This window comes from Glycine soja, chromosome 9 (assembly GCF_004193775.1).
Source record: "Glycine soja cultivar W05 chromosome 9, ASM419377v2, whole genome shotgun sequence".
Classification (NCBI taxonomy): domain Eukaryota; kingdom Viridiplantae; phylum Streptophyta; class Magnoliopsida; order Fabales; family Fabaceae; genus Glycine; species Glycine soja.
This window is the reverse complement of record NC_041010.1, coordinates 17,141,566-17,160,895: the sequence shown is the minus strand read 5'-3', so window position 1 is coordinate 17,160,895 and position 19,330 is coordinate 17,141,566. Positions and strand designations below refer to the sequence as shown.

Genomic DNA, 19,330 nt, shown 5'->3' with positions numbered 1-19,330 from the left:
AGAAAATAGAAGAAAATGATGGCACATCAAAACTGTTCATGAAGCAATTTCCAATTTCGTTTTTTGCTTCAAATTTCAATTCGTTTTCTGCCTTTGATTTCCTTTTCGTTTCTGCTATTAATGGAAGGCCGAATCTCTAGTGTTGTTTTCTCTTGAGGATTAAGCATAGCTCTCTGAGGTTTTGTTATTAATATTAAATTCTGATAAGTTTTTCCCCTTCACCAATTATTCTGTATTTGTTGCTGATATTAATCCATGCATGCTTAATGCTTGATTAATTGTCTCTGTGCTTAATTAACGTTCATGCTTAATGGACATGTGAGAGGGATTAATTGGTGTATGGTTGCTTAATCACATAATGACAGCCTTGTGTTAATTTTCACTTAGAAAATTAATTTCGGGTTGGATTAAGTGGTTGAACTGATTAGGGATAAATTCTCTTAACCTAGAATAAGAGACTTGCTTTTGAATCAAGGGGAAACAACATATTTTAGTTCTATTATTTTTTTAATTCAAGTTTCCTTGCTCTTTAAATTAAAAAAACAAACAACCCCCCCCCCCCATTTCGTTACTGTTTTATTATTATATGTTATGAACATTTGTTTGATCATTGCTCACTGGGAGATGACCTAGGATCACTTCCTAGATATTGTATTTTAATGTTTATTTGATTCGGATACGGCTCTGATCACTAAGTGTGTCCATGTAACACTTTCACTCGAGAAAACTAGGTAGCAAGTGTCAAGGTTATCCTGTCGCGCATAGGCAACTTCCCTCCATGGTGATCAGCCTGAGTCTAAAGGAAGCTTCAAACCGAGTGACATGCCCCCAAGTACCAATATTTTTTCCTCATGAAAAACACCAGGTACTTACCAAAAAAGTTTATATCATTTCCATGCAATTATGAAGTATGAAACATAGGCACCATCAATGCAATGACCGTGGATAGTTAAAATTCTAAGCGATCCCCTTCCCTCTCCAGGGATATCCAATAGGTCACTGCACCCCCCATGTACATACACAACATACATCCACCATGATGACATAATCAACATCAACATCATCTCATCTCAATGTCATCATCAACATCAACATTATCTCATCTCAAATCAATATCATCTCATCTCAATATCATCAACATCACAAGCAATCGCATTCCACATACATACATATATATAAATTCATGCCTAGGATTGACATTCCCCAGGTCTTCAGACAACACAAATCTCATACAACAACAATCCATAATATCACGAGATTGATATTTTAGGGAAAATTCTAAATTAAAGAGGAGAACTATGGTATACAAAAAAAAACTCTTACACCTATTTAAAATTTAATAAAGAAGTAAATAGAAGAACAAATATAAAATTTTAGGCAGAAAATCCTCTATAATTAAGACTTTTTCCAAAATTTTCAATCATTACAACAACAACATCATTCATTAATAACAAATATATCACATCCCATTAGTTAAAACACAGTTTTTCTTGAAAACCAACATGCACACGGACAGACATACATTCCCATAATTGGATTCCCTGGCCCTAACTTTGGTATCAAAAGCTGTAAACAAACAATAAATTCCCCTCTTCTATCTATATCTCCCTGTTAGTTTCTCGCGGCATTGTTTTGAGATCTCTTATAGAGCTCTATATACCAAATCAAAGACGATTTAGTATAGATTTCAAAGACAAGGTTAATATCAACTTTTGGGGTCAAATACCCATTCAATTTAAAAAGGGACTAAATGAGTGTTTTGAAATCCACATCAAAGAGACGTCATTTTGAAATTCCGATCACGCCACTACGATCAGGGTTCAGCGCAAGTTACAAAAACAAAGTCTATTTTATAAAAAGGCAACTCTTACAACATCTCATATTTAAGGGTTTTCAAACAAAGTGTAAAAACATCCAATAACGGTACCCAAGTCACAAGAGATGAAAAGAATGATTCAAACTAACTAGGAAAAGGCATAGAAATCACAGTTACCTCGAAGAAACTGCGAAGGGAGGATTCGAGGCTCCATTCTCTATTGAATCCTTGAGTTGAGTTTTGAAGATTTTGCTCTGGCTAAAGTTTTCCTCTCCATGTGGTGGTCCAGCGACAAGCCGCGACGGCTCGTGGCGGTCACCGGTGGTCATGGGTTGTGGAGGAGGGGTTTCTAGGGTTTGGGTGAAGTTATAGAGAGAGAAAGGGGTGAAAATCATGTTTTTTATGTTGAAGAACATATTTATAAATTGCAAATCTCGCTTAGTGTGCTGATCTTGTTGAGCAAATTATCTCCTATGTGTGGAATTGTGCTTAGCACACTTGTCTCGCTAAGAGAGATGTCTAAAGGTGTCACAACGGCCAAAACATGCAAGTGTGGGTCACAAACCTATAGTACAAATTTGAACACGATCCAACGGTTAACAAGTCCGAGATCATGATTTTACCGAAACAAGTTTTGGGTCAGTCTCGAAATCACACAGTTCCAACGCAAATCAATCAAACTCTACCTAACCTAACATCCACACCAAGTAATCACACAAAGATAATTCACACAACATTTCAACTAATCCAAAATAATCAAATAACATAAGAAATACATCAAACATCTATTTTCAGTTATCGAAATTTCAGGTCGTCTAGTGTTTAATACTCTATGGTCGAAATAATCGATTACCACAACTTGTAAATGCATAACAAGGGGTATATAAATGAAATAATCAATTATGGAGGTTATAACTGTTTTTATTATAAATACTCATCTTGTTATTTCCTTAGTGTGACTCTTTGGTGAGAGAAAAATTACACATCAGATAGAAAGAGTCTCATAGAGGATTTACAAGGCATTTCTTCAAAGAAGATCATCTACCCAAGATTTGGCATTCAACGTCATAAGATGAATACCATGGTCCATGGATTGAGCTTGAAGATTTTCAATCTACACAACAAGGCGTATTCATTCCATCTTACTTTTATCATCATATATTTTGATCTTGGTTAGGGTTACCAAGAAGGTTGTTGAACTATAGGGTTCAACTCAAAGGTTTTCTCTTGTAAGGTTCAAGGGAATGTTAGAGATAGGGGGAGCAACATGAAGACTAAGCCTTGGAACTAGAAGAAGCTTGAAGAAGTTTTGTCTTTTACATGCCCAACCCTTTGAGTGTCATTTGAATTGATTGTTGTATTGATTGTTGCATATTAGTGTCTATATTTTCATGTGTGCATCATGCATCATCATGTAGAAGTAAGAATTTTGTTTCTAAAAGTTAAAAACTTCTTTAGTGCATAAAACTCTACATTTTAATTGATTACAAGGCTGATCATAATCGATTAAACAAGTGTTTGTAGCTTGCAGAGAGATTCTCGTATCAGTTTAATCAATTACAAGCTAACCATAATCGATCACACAATTCAGTTGAGACAATCATTGGTTTTTCATGAGTCTCTGCTTTAATCGATTACTAGATAATCATAATCGATTACTTCTCTGTTAAAAGTGTTCCCATAAGTGATAAAGAACACTTTAATCGATTACATCAAAAATTTAATTGATTACATTGTTTTTGGAAGTTTTCCAGATATAGGAAGAACACTTTAATTTATTGAAATGATAATATAATCGATTACATTCAATATTTAATCAATTACAAGTAGTTATAATTGTTTTCTTTATAAATAACTAGCTTGTTTTCTCACTTCTGAGTACGAGTGTTTGCAAAATGAAATAAGTGAAAGGATGAGAGAAGATTAAGTGCTTAGAAAAAGTGTGCGACTCACAACTTCTAAACTTCCTTTTTAAAGATCTCATGGTAAAAAGTAAGTTGTGAATTTCTCTTGGGTTCAAGAAGACACTTATTCACTCAAGCAAGGTTCTTGAGTATGATTGATCAGGCTGAATCTCTTCTTGATTTAGTTTTTTGTCTGTTTTACATATTGTTAGCATATGCATGAATTTCTAAAGGCATGCTAGAATAGGTTTTCTAATTTGGGCTAAGGGTAGGTTTCTCTTAGGCTCTTATTCACAATGAACCCTAGGATTGGATACCTTAGTCTCTTTTTCTGGGGTAGGAACTGAGATTGATTATGATTTTTTGTAATAATTCTATATGTATAGTGAAAATATAATTCGGGTTGGATTAGATAAATGGATTAGCTTCTCTAGAGATAGAGAGTGAACCAGTATAAAAATTGGAGTTCATCATCTCTTGATCTTATCTTTCTTTCTCATTCTTGTCTTGATCAATTTACGGAAGGTTAAAGAAAATATCTTTTTGAGAAAGAATTGTAAGAAAGATTTTGTGTTAAGGGTGACTGATAAAATATTTGTTTATTAAAAGTTTCTGATATGATCCTTAAAAAGGAATTTTTTTTTAAACTAGTTTTTTAAGTTGGATTTGATTTAGAAACCAATTCACCCCCCCCCCCCCTCTTGGTTTGTGAGTTCCATCATTTTTTTCAATTGGTATCAGAGCTACATCTTGAAAGTTTCTCAAGATCACAGTTTTTCTAAAATGGGCTCTAAACAAATCACTTTCAATCAATCTCCACTATTTGAGGGAGAACATTTTCATTTTGGCAAACAAGAATGGAAATCTTTATTCAGTCAATTGATCTCAGTGCATGGAATGATATTGTTAAAGGTCCATTTATACCAACTAAGTAAATGTGAATTGGTACCTAAAGAATGGGATGAGATGAAAGATGATGAGAAAAGAAAAGTGCAAGATGATCAAAAAGCTAAAAACATTTTAACTTCTGGTTTATCTTTAGATGAATTCTTTCATACTGCAAGGTGCAAAAGTGCAAAGGAAATATAGAAAATGCTTGAAGGAATTGCGGATGTAAGAAGAGCAAGAAAGCACACTCTTGTATCCGAATATGAAGCTTTCCGAATGAAGAATGGAGAAACCATTTCAGAACTTCAAACAAGATTCACCCATATTGTGAATCACATTCTTGGTCTTGGAAAAACATTTGAAGATAATGAGCTAAACATCAAAATCCTCAAATGTCTTACAAGAACTTGTGAACCAAAGATCACAGCAGTTAAGGAATCCAAGGACTTAGCATCAATGTCGATGGAAGCTCTCTTCGGAAAATTTATTGCATATGAACATGAGTTGATTCAACAATCTCATGCAGAAGAAATAGAAAAGGAATTGCACTCAAGGTTAATTCTTTAAAGGAATACTACAAAGAAAGCTCTAGTGATGACAAAGATGCAGAGAATTTAAGCTTGATTGTGAAGAAGTTTGGAAAAATTCTCAAAAGATCCAAAGACTGAAAATTCTCTAAACCTCCAAAGAAGATAGAGAGCAACAACAACACCTTCACATGCTTCAAATGTGGAAAGTAAGGTCACATCAAATCTGAATGTCCTATCTACCTTAAAAAAAATTTGCTGAAAAGAAAGGACAGAAGGACAAAAAACAAAAAAAGGCCTACATAGCTTGGGAACATCCTCTTCCTCCAACTTGATGGTAGATTCAATGAATGACTCCTTAGCCATTGAAGAAACTAAGGTAAATTCTGAATTTGAAGAATTTTTGGAAGCATTTAATGAAATGCATGATGAGGTGTAAAGTTCCAAAATGATCACTATGTAGAATGTATGAAGTTGCAAACTGAACTTTCCTATCTTAAAGATCTGTTTAGAAATATGAACAAAGGAAGGAATGATCTTAGTCACTTGGTCATTGTGCAAAAGCATGTTACCGATAAGACCGATTTGGGGTATAACAAGCAAACTACCTTTTCTAAGAATACCAAGTTTGCATCCTCCAAAAAGGTGAACCTAAACAAAGTCTCCAAAAAGAAAAGCATAGTGCATTCTAAGCCTAAAGCAAAAAGTTGTCATTATTGCATGAAAAGAGGACACACATCTTATAAATTCTATGTTAGGAGATTTGACATTCCTAGATGTAAATGTTTCTGGATTCCTAAAGATTTAATTGTGAAAATTAACCCCATTAGACCTAACCTCAATTGGGTACCACCTCTCTCTAATTGATTTTGTCTTATAGGTGTGCCTAAAAGCAAGGGACTCATTATGGTACTTGGATAATGGCTGCTCTAGGCACATGACGAGTGAGAAGTCCTAATTTATTGACTTTGTGTCAAAGGAAGGAGGATATGTCACTTTTGGAGACAACAATAAGGGGAAAATTATAGGAGAAGGAAACATTGGAAATCTGCACAAGACACAAATAAAAAATGTCCTATATGTTAATGGACTTAAGCATAATCTTTTAAGCATTAGTCAACTATGTTGCAAAGGCTACAAAATTGAATTCAACAAGAATTGATGTCTCATTTGCTAAGCTATATCTGGTGAGGTTGCTCACATAGGTAAAAGAATAGGTAATATCTACATGTTGAATATTGAACATGCATCATTTCATGAACTTACTTGCTTGGTAAGTAAGATTGATGATTTTGGTTATGGCATCATAGGGCTGCACATATAAACATGCATCATCTTAATCATCTAGTTAAAAAGGACTTAGTAATTGGTATTCCGAAACTCAAGTTCAAGAAAAATAAATTGTGTGAAGCATGTAAAAAAGGAAAACAAGTTAAAAACTCTTTTCAAAGTAAAAACGTTGTTTCCACTTCAAAACCCCTTGAACTACTTCACATAGACTTATTTGGTCCTTCAAGAACTATGAGTTTAGGTGACAACTACTATGGCTTAGTAATTGTAGATATTCAAGGTTCATTGGGACTTTCTTTTTGAAAACCAAAAATGAAGCTTTTGATGTTTTTCGTAAACTTTCCAAGGTTATTCAAAATGGAAAAGGTCTTGACATTGTTTCAATTAGAAGTGATAATGAAGGTGAATTTCAAAATGAGTATTTTGAAAAGTTTTGTGAAGAAAATAGAATTCACCATAACTTTTGTGCCCCAAGAACACCTTAACAAAATGGTGTTGTGGAGAGGAAAAAATAGATCCCTTGGAGAAGGAGCTAAAACTCTTCTAAATGAAACAAAGCTACCAGAGTACTTTTGGGCTAATGCTGTGAGTACTATTTGATATACTTTAAACAGGGTACTTATAAGACCTATTCTAAAGAAAACCCCTTATGAACTTTATAGAGGAAGAAAACCAAATATATCTCATATAAGGGTCTTTGGTTGTAAATGTTTTGTCTTAAATAATGGCAAAGAATCTCTAGGAAAATTTGATGCAAAAGTTGATGAGGCTATTTTTCTTGGTTACTCATTGGAAAGTAAAGCATATAGAGTGTTCAATAGGAGAACTTTATGTGTGAAAGAATCTATTCATGTTGTGTGTGATGAAACTAATTATATTGTTCAAGAAAAATCTTTGGAAGATGAAATGCAGGTTTTTAGGATAAAGATTATGCTCTTGAAAATGAAACCAGAGTTGAAGTGCTTGAACAAAGCAAAGAAATCACTGCCATGCCTCCTAAAGACCTCCCTAGAGAATGGAGAACTCAAAAAGACCTCTCCTTGGACAACATTATTGGAGAAATATCAAAGGGAGTTTCTACTCACTCTAGACTCAGGATTTTATGCAATAACATGGTTTTTGTTTCTTAGATTGAACCAAGAAACACAGATGAAGCCTTGTATGATGAACATTGGTTGATGGCTATGAATGAAGAGCAAAATTAGTTTAAGAGAAATGAAGTGTGGGACTTAGTTCCTAAACCTACCTCTCACAAGTCAATCGAAACCAAATTGGTTTTTTGAATCAAACATGATGAATTGGGCATCATAGTAAGAAATAAGGCCAGATTGGTTGCAAAAGGATACAACTAAGAGGAAGGCATTGACTATGATGAAACTTATGCACCCGTTGCAAGGTTAGAAGCCAATAGGTTGTTGCTTGCTTTTGCATGTATTATGGATTTCAAATTATTCCAAATGGATGTGAAGAGTGTTTTTTTCAATGGATTCATTGAAGAAGAGATTTATGTAGATCAGCCTCTAGGTTTCGTGGACTTCAAACATCCTAATCATGTTTATAAGCTGAAAAAGGTTTATATGGTTTGAAACAAGCACCTAGATCTTGGTATGAGAGATTGAGAAATTTCTTAATTGAGCAATCTTTTGTAAGAGGTCTAGTTGTCAAAACATTAACAATGAGTTATTAGTTATGCAAATCTATGTTGATGATATAATTTTTGGTGCTACTAATGAAACTTTGTGTAAGGAATTTTCCAGTTCTATGCAGAAAGAATTTGAGATGTCTATGATGGGAGAGTTGAACTTCTTCCTTGGACTTCAAGTCAAGCAGATGAAACATGGATTTGAGATGCATATGATTAGTGCACTGCATACATACATTCATATATAACTCCAACTAATGATGATGATGATGATGATATGAATTGACACATTTCTCTTAGTGTTAAGAAACTTTTAGGTTTTCCAAGAAAAGTCTCTACTCTCAAGACTCTCCAAATGCACTCAAATGGAAATTCAAGTTTGGCATCATCAAAGCCAAAAAGGGAGAGATTGTTAGAGATAGGGGGAGCAACATGAAGACTATGCCTTGGAACTTGAAGAAGCTTGAAGAAGTTTTGTCTTTTACATGCCCAACTCTTTGAGTGATATTTGTATTGATTGTTGCATTTTAGTGTCTATATTTTCATATGTGCATCATTCATCATCATGTAGAAGTAAGAAGTTTGTTTCTAAATATGGGAAGAATCTAATCGATTACATTTGTAGAAGCAAGCTTAATGATGATGAATCAAGTATGAATCAAGTAGTTTTGATGATGACAAAAAGCCCAAAAGAATGATTTCAAGATTGAGTCAACAAGTTTAAGATCAAGATTAATTTCAAGATTCAAGAGAAGAAATCAAGAAGCCATAAGTCAAGACTTCACAAGGGAAGTATTGAAAAGGATTTTTCAAAAACCAAACATAGCACAGTTTTGTTTTACAAAAGAGTTTTCTCAAACTTTTCTAAGTTACTACAGTATTTACTCTCTGGTAATCGATTACCTGTTTCCTGTAATCGATTACTAGTGATAAAATTTGATTTCAAAAAGGTTTTAACTGAATTTGCAACATTCCAAATGATTTTTAAATGGTGTAATCGATTACAATATATTGGTAATCGATTACTAGTGTATCTAAACATTGAAATTCAAATTTAATTGTGAAGAGTCACATCTTTTTATAAAATGCATTGTGTAATCGATTACGTGATTATGGTAATAGATTACAAGTGACAAGTTTTGAATAAAAGGTCAAGAGATGTAACTCTTGACATGATTTTCTCAAGGTTATAACTCTTCCAATGGTTTTCTTGACCAAACATGAAGAGTCTATAAAAGCAAGACCTTGACTTGCATTCATAACAACTTCTTGAACAACTTTTGAGAAACCTTTAAACCTTTACAACCTTTATGATTCTTTAAGAATTCTTTCCTACTCATCTTTCTTCTTCTTCCTTTGCCAAAAAGTTTTCTAAGTTTTCTGTTTTCCAAACCTTGTTCTTCTGCAAGTGAAAATTCTGAAAAAAAAACAAAAGTGTGCTATATCTTTTCATTCTCTTCTCCCTTTGCCAAAAAGAATTCAACAAGGACTAATCGCCTGAATTCTTTTTGTGTCTCTCTTCTTCCTTTTCCAAAAGAATAGAGGGACTAATCGCCTAAATTCTTTAGTGTATCCATTCTCCCTTTCCAAGAGAATTCAAAGGACTAACCACCTGAGAATTCTTTTGATTCTTCCCTTTCCCTTAAACAAAAGATTTCAAAGGACTAACCGCCTAAGATATCTTTTGTTTCCCCTTACAAAGATTCAAAGGACTAACCGCCTGAGAATTCTTTGTCTTAACACATTGGAGGGTACATCCTTTGTTTTACAAGTAGAGGGTACATCTACTTGGGTTGTTGTAACTGAGAACAAGAGAGGGTACATCTCTTGTGGATCAGTTCAAGTGGAGGGTACATCCACTTGGTTGTTCAAAGAGAACAAGGGAGGGTACATCCCTTGTGGATCATTGCTTCTAAAGGATTTTACAAGGTTGAAAGAAATCTCAAGAACCGGTGGTTGCTTGGGGACTGGATGTAGGCACGGGTTGTTGCCGAACCCGTATAAAATTCTTGTGTTTGTCTTCTTCTTCCCTACACTTTTTAATTTTCGTTGTGTACTTTACTTTTACACTTTACTTTTGTTTAAGTTACATAATTTAGTAGTAAAGCCTAATTGAATCTAGTAACATTAGGAAGGATAGATTTTTAATTAGTCAAGGTACATTAATAATTAATTCAACCCCCCCTTTCTTAATTATTCCGAGGCCATTTGATCCAACAACATTATTCTTGGAAGTTTTCCAGATATGGGAAGAACACTTAAATCGATTGAAATGATAATATAATCGATTACTTCTTTGAAATAATCAATTACATTGAATATTTAATTGATTACAGGCGGTAATAATTGTTTTCTCTATAAATAACCAGCTTGTGTTCTCACTTCTGAGTATGAGTGTGTGCGAAATGAAATAAGTGAAAGGAAGAGAGAAGATTAAGTGCATAGAAAAAGTATGCAACTCACAACTTCTAAACTTCGTTTTTGAAGATCTCATGGTAAAAAATGAGTTGTGAAATTCTCTTGAGTTCAAGAAGATACTTATTCATTCAAGTAAGGTTCTTGCGTATGATTGATCAGGTTGTGTCTCTTCTTGATTCAGTTTTTTGTGTGTTTTACATATTGTTAGCATATGCATGAATTTCTAAAGGCATGCTAGAATAGGTTTTTCTAGTTTGGGCTAAGGGTAGGTTTCTCTTAGGCTCTTATTAACAAAGGACCCTAGGGTTAGGTATCTTAGTCTCTTTTTCTGGGGTAGGAACTGAGAATGATTGTGATTGCATGTATGAATTCTATATGCATAGTGAAAATCTAATTCGGGTTGGATTAGATAACTGGATTAGTTTCTCTACAGATAGAGAGCGAATCAGTATAAAACTTGGTGTACATCTTCTCTTGATCTTATCTTTTTTCTCATTGTAGTCTTGATCAATTTATTGAAGGTTAAAGAAAATATCTTTTTGAGAAATAATTGCAACAAAGATTTTGTGGTAAGGGTGATTAATTAAATATTTTTTTATTAAAGTTTGTGATGCGATCCTCGGAAAAGAAGCTTTTTTTTAACTCTAGTTTTTTTAAGTTGGATTTGATTTAGAAACCAATTCACCCTCCTCCTGGTTTATGAGCTCTATAATCTTTTTCAGGGAATAATGCTTGTGATAGAGATTTGCTTCTGCATAGTATTTGTAAAGTGATTTCTTTATAGTGATTGTTCTAAGGGTTCTTAGAGAAAATTGATGTAAGTTCTCTTGAGAATTGAACCAATATAAACCCTTGTCTTGATTTTCTTTATCCCTTATCTTTTTATTGAGTAGATCTTGATATTGGATTGTATTGGTATTTTTCTTATCTATAGCTTGCAGGTTTGAAAAAGTAGGATTAAAATAAAAATAAAAAAGATCCAGAAGATATCAATAAGGAAGATTTTTTGCATCAAGCCCAAATCCATTCCAGCGGCTATAAAAAAGGAGTCAAGCCAAAGAGGAAGGGGACGAACTCTCCGAACCCACACATTGGGTCTATCCCTTAGGGGAAACCTTCTTTCTTTATTCATCCATCATCTTCTTCCATCCACCTTAACCTCCTTTAAAAGTCTCTCATGACAATGAGAGGCTAAACCCCTCTTAGTTAAGGTCTGGCAGGCCTAAAAAGCCAACGTATGTATTGTAATGTTTCATATCTATCAATGCAATCAGGTATTTTCTTTCTTATTATCCTTTCTTATTTTAATTTCATGTATCATTCATTCTTGCATCATCTTTAGGGGTTAGACGCTTGAGAGACGATAATCCTTAATAGAAGTACAAGGAAGGTCTTACATGCATTAGTTGTAGGGGTTAGTCGCTTGGGAGATGGTAATCCTTAATAGAATTAGGAAAGGGTATCTCAACATTGTATTTCTAGGGATAGAGTGACTTTGTTGTGTCTCTGCATACATCTTTATACTTAATGTTGTTTATGATTCCATCTTTGCAAAGGGATTTGGGAGAGAGAATACATAAATTAGGCTCTTTATCGTGAGGGATCCGGGTTGAGCATATTAGTAGACGTGGGTAGGAAAAATTCACCAAATTGATAGACAAAAATTTAAAATAATGCATCTTAGGCAAATAAGGCAGGTTAGGTCCCAACATTATCACATTCTGAGAATTTATCTTATCTTTTATTCATCTTATTTTTTACTTTTTCTTATCTTATCTTTCTTTATCTTCTATCTTCTTCTATCTTTATCATCTTTTAATTCAAATATTTTATCTTTTCTATCTTTGATTTTTATCTTTAAATATTTATCTTTTCTTCTAAATCTTTATCTTATCTCCTATCTTTCTTTATCTATTATTTTATTTCTTCTTTTCATTGCTTAATAATTGGGTTTGCATCACTTAAGTACAACCAAAATCCTTGTGGATTCGACACTTGGACTTCCGAGTACTTTACTACTTATGATAAAATTGGTACACTTGCCAATCAATTAACATGGTTCAGTCCTCAAGAGGACCTACATCCAGTTCTTTTAAGACCCTTTAGAACTTCCACTGATAGAAAATTAACTGCAAACATTATACACATGCAATTCCCTAGGTTCTACTCTTCACTTGAACAATACAAGAGAAAGACACAGGAAATCAAAACCTATCAACTCACAAAACACTTGGTAACCCTAACCAAGATCAGAAACAAGAAAGAAATGAATACACCTTGATGTGTAGATCACAACATCTTCATGCTCTTCCAAGAATTATCAAATCATGATGAACATGAATAAATCTTGATCAGCTTGATTATCTAGAAGAAATGCAATGAAATTCCCTTAGTTGACTTTCTTGAAAAGTTTACTCAAGTATAAAATCGTATCAAGAGTCACTAATGAAAAGAACATAAAAGGGTATTTATAATTTTGTCAGACAAAAATGATTTAATCAATTATCAAATATGGTAATCGATTAATTTGTCAACAATCCTTTTTGTTATGCATTTCTAGAAACTTGATAATCGATTACAGAATGTGGTAATCGATTATCACATTTAAACAGAGAGTTTCTCATGCTTTCGTGCTTTCAGGAATAATTGATTATCAATTGTGGTAATCGAATATTTCAACACATAGAGAGCTCCTTAAGTTTCCAGATCTAATCAATTACAATACATGGTAATCGATTGTCCCAACAAAGCCTTCCTTCTTTTGAAACTGACTTCTGTAATCGATTACAGAAACTAGTAATCAATTAATTCAATGCTCCTTGCCAAATTTCAAGTAGAAGTGAGTTTTGTTGCTTATTCTAACACTTTGTAATTGCTTACAAAACCTTGTAATCAATTCCATTGTGTTGAACTTATTTCTAAGAAAATTAGAGATCAATAATCCATTTTTCTAAAATATTTGATTCACACTAAGCATAGATAAAAGAAAACTTAAACTATATCAATCACCATGCCTAGTCTAAAAACATTCATTACAAATATCACATCAGTAAAACTTGTTTGACATTGTAAAATTATCAAACCAAAACTAAAACCTAAAAACTAATATTCAAATCTTCAATCTTTGATCCAATAGGCATGATATGGAATCATATGTTTAAGCTAGAGTGAAAAAAAATGGTATGATTTTATACTTAGAAATGGTACTTCATAATACTTGTGTTCATATAGATTTCAATAATTATGCTCAACGTAATTTTAATGGAACTACGAAAATACAACATTAACATATGATCAAAGGGGATCTATTATGCCAAGGAATTGGGTGAAACTGATTGTAATGAAATCTGAACTTCTAATTCATATTTGGACTATTTTGAATTAAGTGATATACAAAGGATAAACACAAAAGGATTTGAAACCCCAATTACTTTTACCATCAATTAGAAACCCTAAAAAATTTATAAACATAACAGTAATTTATTTTCTTGAATTTTTTTTATTATTTTATGTTTATGAAAACATATTTTCCTTCCCATTATAACACGTGTGAGAATTGAGCCCATTTATCTCCATTCCTGAGAAGAACGATACGCTATTTATCGAGTTTATTACTTATTTGCATAGTGCATTTTTGTTTTTGCAAAAGTTTTAATTAATTCAAGTTTTATAGCTAAGTTGAGGTTCAATACGTGTTATATATATATATATATAGATTGTGAATAGTCAAAGTAAAGATTGCAACTATCTTTTCTATTTTATGCTTGTCATGATTGTGAAGCATTTTTTTCTATATGCAAGCTCAAAACTAAATTTGCCAATACATTTGTTTAAAAACAAAAATATATTCATATTTTAGCATAACCAACATTCCAAACTCCAAGTATCAAGTACATAATTTAATAAAAATTAGAAAGAAGATAATTTTTTATCTAGCATTTAAAAGTGAGATAGATACTTCATTGAATGAAGATGTCTGCCTATTAGAAGATTGTTCTCCTTCGTTTGAAACTCTTCTAATTAAAAAACCAGGTTCCTTAGGTTCGTGTAAAGCATTTTCACTGGTCAACATCACAACAACTGATGTCATGTTTGGCCTATCATCTGGATGATGTTGTAGACACAGAAGACTAATTTGAATGCACCGTATGACTTCAGATATATTACATGAGTTTGCCAAATGTGCATCAGTCAATCGCTCTGGAGTACCCTCTTTCCACAGTCTCCATGCCTACAATAATTTAATACATTTGTTATGTATACTATTTTATAATAGGAAAATCATTTTCTATTTTGTGTTACTCACATGATCAATAAGATTATGATCGTTGTCTTGGTAGGTAAATGCTCTGTTTTTCTTTCCACTAATAATTTCTAGCAATAAAACTCCAAAGCTGAACACATCTGATTTTGTAGAGAATAATCCATCAATGGCATATTCAGGTGCCATGTAACCGCTTAAAGGAACCATACAAAAATTAATTTCATATTTTAGTAATCATTGTAAACTTTAACATCAATCTTTTAAGATACTTACTGTGTCCCAACTATGATGCTTGTACTCCCTTCAACTTGATCACTTCCACACATTCTTGCAAGGCCAAAATCTGAAATTTTTGGATTCATATTATTGTCTAATAAAATATTACTTGCCTTTAGATCTCTGTGTATGATCCTTAATCTAGAATCCTGATGGAGATAAAGAAGTCCCCGAGCAATCGCATTCAAAATGTTAAAGCGCACTGGCCAATTTAAGAATTTACTTTGCTCCGAATCTGATAAGATTGTCCAATAAATTTATTAGTCTTTTCCTTCCATAACAACTTTTGAAACAAATAAATCTTTTATAATATTATATTATAAAAACTTTTAGAAAATACTTACCAAAAAGAAATAAATCGAGACTTTTGTTGGGCATGTATTCATAAAGTAACATTTTCTCCTCTCCTTGAATGCAATAGCCCAAAACCTTGACAAGATTTCGGTGTTGTAATTTGGCACACAATATAACTTCATTTCTAAATTCTTTCAATCCTTGTCCTGAACTTCGTGAAAGCCTTTTGATTGCAATTTCTTGTCCATTTACTAATGTACCCTAAGTATTATAGTTGAGGAAAAAAAAATCGACTGTGATAAGATTTATGAGTTTTCTTTTACCTTATTGATAGAAAGGTTGCAAATTTACCTTGTATACAGGACCAAAACCACCTTCACCTAGCTTATTTTCGATTGAAAAATTATTAGTGGCATTAACTATTGTAGCAAGATCAAAGAAAGGAAGCTCCAAATCTTCTTGTCTGCCTTCGTCTTTATCCTCTCTTGACATTCTTGTTTTTGTTTTCCCTTTAATTTATTAAATGAAATCAATATCCTTTCTTCAAACCAGAATACAAACTGTGACTAAAAGTTATAATAATACGAATCTCCACTCAAATCCTTGCACTTGATGATCTTAAATAAATAAAAAACTCGCAGAAAAAATTTTAGGCACATATTTTTGTGGGTTTATGTAGAACACTCACATGATGATATACAAAATATTAATTATGTATACAATTAGCTAGCTATAGACACAAAATAGAGATGAAGCTTCCAATTCAAAATGGGAAAAAATTACATATATTTTCCTTTTACTATATGGATTGGTGGGTAATGAATAACATTTTTAATATAAATATTTTTATATTATTATAATATGATAATAAATTTGTGACAGTTTATGATTGGATGATAATTTTAATTTTCTTACATGAAATGCATTCTAATTAAATTTAAAATTAATTAATATTGAAATTAAGAGTATCATTTCAATATAATTAATATAAATTTTAAATAGAAAATACGGCTAATGTAAAAAATATTTTGCTGTCAACAAAAACGAATTGCTACGTACACGTAATGATTACTTTGATAATTTCTAATTTATTAACAATATAATTAATTTTCTTATATAATATATCAAAATTTATTTCTTAATGATATTATGGATGTAATACATAATATATCTTACGGTTAGAGCAAAGGCACTTCTAAGGTGAAATTATTCATTTGATTGTTATAGTTTCATCATTTTTATTTTTTTAGTTTTTATAGTTTGAAAGTGGATTTTTTAATCTTATAATTTACATTTTAATTCTCTTTTAGTCGCTGTAATTTAAAAGTGATTTTTTTAGTCCATATATTTTATATTTTTATTTTCTTTTAGTCTTTACTATCAAAATATAAGTAATATTATCAATTATAATTAATTACAAAAATATTAATAAGTAATTCGTAATTAATTTATCGCAAGATAATTTGTAATAAAAAAATTAGTTGATAATTTATAACTAATTTGTAGTTAATTATTTTATATTTTTTTGTGTAAAGACTAAAAAGTAATTAAAATATAAATTATAGGGTATAAAAATATCATTTTCAAATTATGGGGATTAAAAGAGAATTAAAATACAAACTATAAGAACTAAAAATAACATTTTTAAACTATAGGAACTAAAAAGAATTAAAATATAAACTCTAAGGACTAAAAAATCACTTTCAAACTATAAGAACAAAAAAGATAAAAATGGTGAAACTATAACAAAATAAGTAATTTAACCTAATTCTAAAATAAGGAGAAAACACACCTAATGGATTTAAAAAAGCAAAAACAAAAAAGGAATTGATGAGGTTCACTGTGTCTGTAGATGTTTATAATCTTTGTGAAGTAAAAAGGTGTTTTGGCCAAGAAATTTACCTTTATATATTTTTTTGATCATGTAAATGCAGAATGCTACTAGCATCACAAGCACCAACGATGCTATAGTTGAAACCACCAAGACTACCTTTCTCCGATGCTCGTGTTTACCATCTACAAGAATTGACAGGTTGATAATGAAATAAAACATTATTGATTTCACTCCATAATAAAGTAAAGTTTCACAAATTAATATCATACTAACAATAGAAAGTTAATTAGAAGAATATGATATAGCTCTTACCCATGTCCGAAGTGGCCATTCGAACATACAAATCTTGCCCACTTTCTATAACTCTTAAATCAACTAGGTCACCAACCCAAATGGAACACCCATTACCTCCTCCCCTCGTGTCCAAGTTTGAATAGGCCTTGCACGAACAATTTTCCAAACATTTTGCCCTGCACTCCTCAAGTGTCATACTTTCATTAACCCAAGAAAACGTAGTGTTTGGCAATTTCATGCTAGCAAATCTCCGAAAACCATCTTTATTTTTTACCCCACAACTCCACTCTTCACTGCGCACACACCCTTGCCTCCAATCCATCACGTTCCATTGTTGGGGCGATTTCGGCTCGAACCCATCTAAGCACTGGCAAATTGGAGACCCAGCAATGATGCAATTTCCATTGGGACCACAAGTGTTGTAAACGTCGCAACTATCTCGTGGCAATGATTGGTAAACAGTCCAAGATTTGGCCTCGGGAATCCATGTAAGGCGGTGACGAAGATAAAGTGTTTGGTTCATAACAATCATAGTAATCACCGAACTATTCTTGAGGGTGTATTGGTAATACACTTCGTCTTTGTTATTGACGAACTTGTAATCATAAAGTGGGTTATTCCTGGGCCCATATACTCCACTGAACATGTTCCCAGTATAAGGCCCCGTCCTAAAGTACTCAACGTTACCCTTCCACATCACAATGTCAGGATTGCTTCCTATTTCCACCCCCCAAGTAAAGTCCCCTGAAGATGGATCATCCCAGCTTTTCCAAGAAGTAAGACGCCGGTTAAGCCCAGTTCTCAAGTCCCACCCAAACTTCATTCCTGGCAATAGTGTGTCACAAGGATAGTCAAAGCTTTGCCACAGAAAAACACTCTCTTTGTCATTACCATCTTTAATTACCAAGTTTCCAGTATCCAAGAGCTGCACAATTGGACTCGAACTCGAAACTTCTGATGATGATGCATTTGTTGTCCAAATAAGAGACTCGTTCTGGCTAAGAAGAACGAGGTTTCCGTCTTGGCTTATGACCAACTTGCTTGAGTTGTTTCTGATTGGGTTGTCACGGTTGGCGATCCAAACCACTGTTTTGACCACAATGTTTTTGTACCAAATTCCGACATAGCGGTTATTTGAACTCCCGGGGTTGAAGAAACCCAACTCAAAGGTTCCGTCCTTGGAAAGCAAGGTGTTGCCATCATCAGGGAGTGGCTGACCCTTGGTGATGGTGTCCGTCGTTGCGTAGCAGATTTGAGAGAAGAGTGATAATAGCTTGCAAATAAGTAGGATTACAAGAGGAATGGCCATTTCTCTGCACACGCTACAAAATTGTCCAGAACAAGAACAGAGTGAATATGTGACACTACAGCTGTGTTCATTGAGGGTTGACTTGGTTTCTTTTCTTTTGCGCCACCTGGCATGGCACGCCGCTGGTTATGACCTGTTGTTACTTGTGAGGAGAAAAATGCACGTTCTAATTACTAAACAATTTTATATTTTTCTTCAGTCTTCCGTTGAAAATAGCAATAGTGTGATGACAGCTGCGCAAGACATGACCCACATAGGCCATAGACTAGCAAATTTTGACCAATCTTATATTCTCAGTCTCACTTTGATAATTCTTTTGTCATTTTGTTTTACTTTTAAAAATACTAAAATAGAAAAATAATATCCTTACGTATCAGATACTCACATTTTTAAATACTAAAATAGAAAAATAATATCCTTACGTATCAAATACTCACTTTTTTTAAATACTAAAATAGAAAATAATATCCTCACGTAACCAAAAAGAGATACTCCTACCATTTTTTTCCATGATTTCTTGGTCAAGTTAAACATTTAATTAATCTTAAAAAAATTTTAGAGAAGATATTGAAAA

The 19,330-nt window shown here is 32.7% G+C and overlaps 1 protein-coding gene across 3 annotated transcripts; it reads right to left on the bottom strand.

The window, feature by feature from the left end:
- Positions 1-14,289: 14,289 nt before the first annotated feature.
- Positions 14,290-18,875, bottom strand: LOC114425866 (G-type lectin S-receptor-like serine/threonine-protein kinase At4g27290). 3 transcript variants are annotated; one of them, XM_028392828.1, is made up of 7 exons: positions 17,466-18,872; positions 17,222-17,335; positions 15,671-15,828; positions 15,370-15,580; positions 15,023-15,260; positions 14,792-14,942; positions 14,294-14,716 (listed from the first exon to the last, which is right to left on the bottom strand). In XM_028392828.1, the coding sequence occupies exons 1-7, from the start codon at positions 18,754-18,756 to the stop codon at positions 14,414-14,416; spliced, it is 2,466 nt and encodes an 821-aa protein (XP_028248629.1). In that variant the 5' UTR covers positions 18,757-18,872; the 3' UTR covers positions 14,294-14,413. The 3 variants fall into 3 exon arrangements, 2 of the variants coding, with proteins under 2 accessions (XP_028248630.1, XP_028248629.1); XR_003669306.1 differs by having other exon boundaries at positions 14,583-14,716; positions 14,792-14,889; positions 17,466-18,874; XM_028392829.1 differs by lacking the exons at positions 15,370-15,580; positions 15,671-15,828 and having other exon boundaries at positions 14,290-14,716; positions 15,023-15,092; positions 17,466-18,875.
- Between the last annotated feature and the right edge of the window lie 455 nt (positions 18,876-19,330).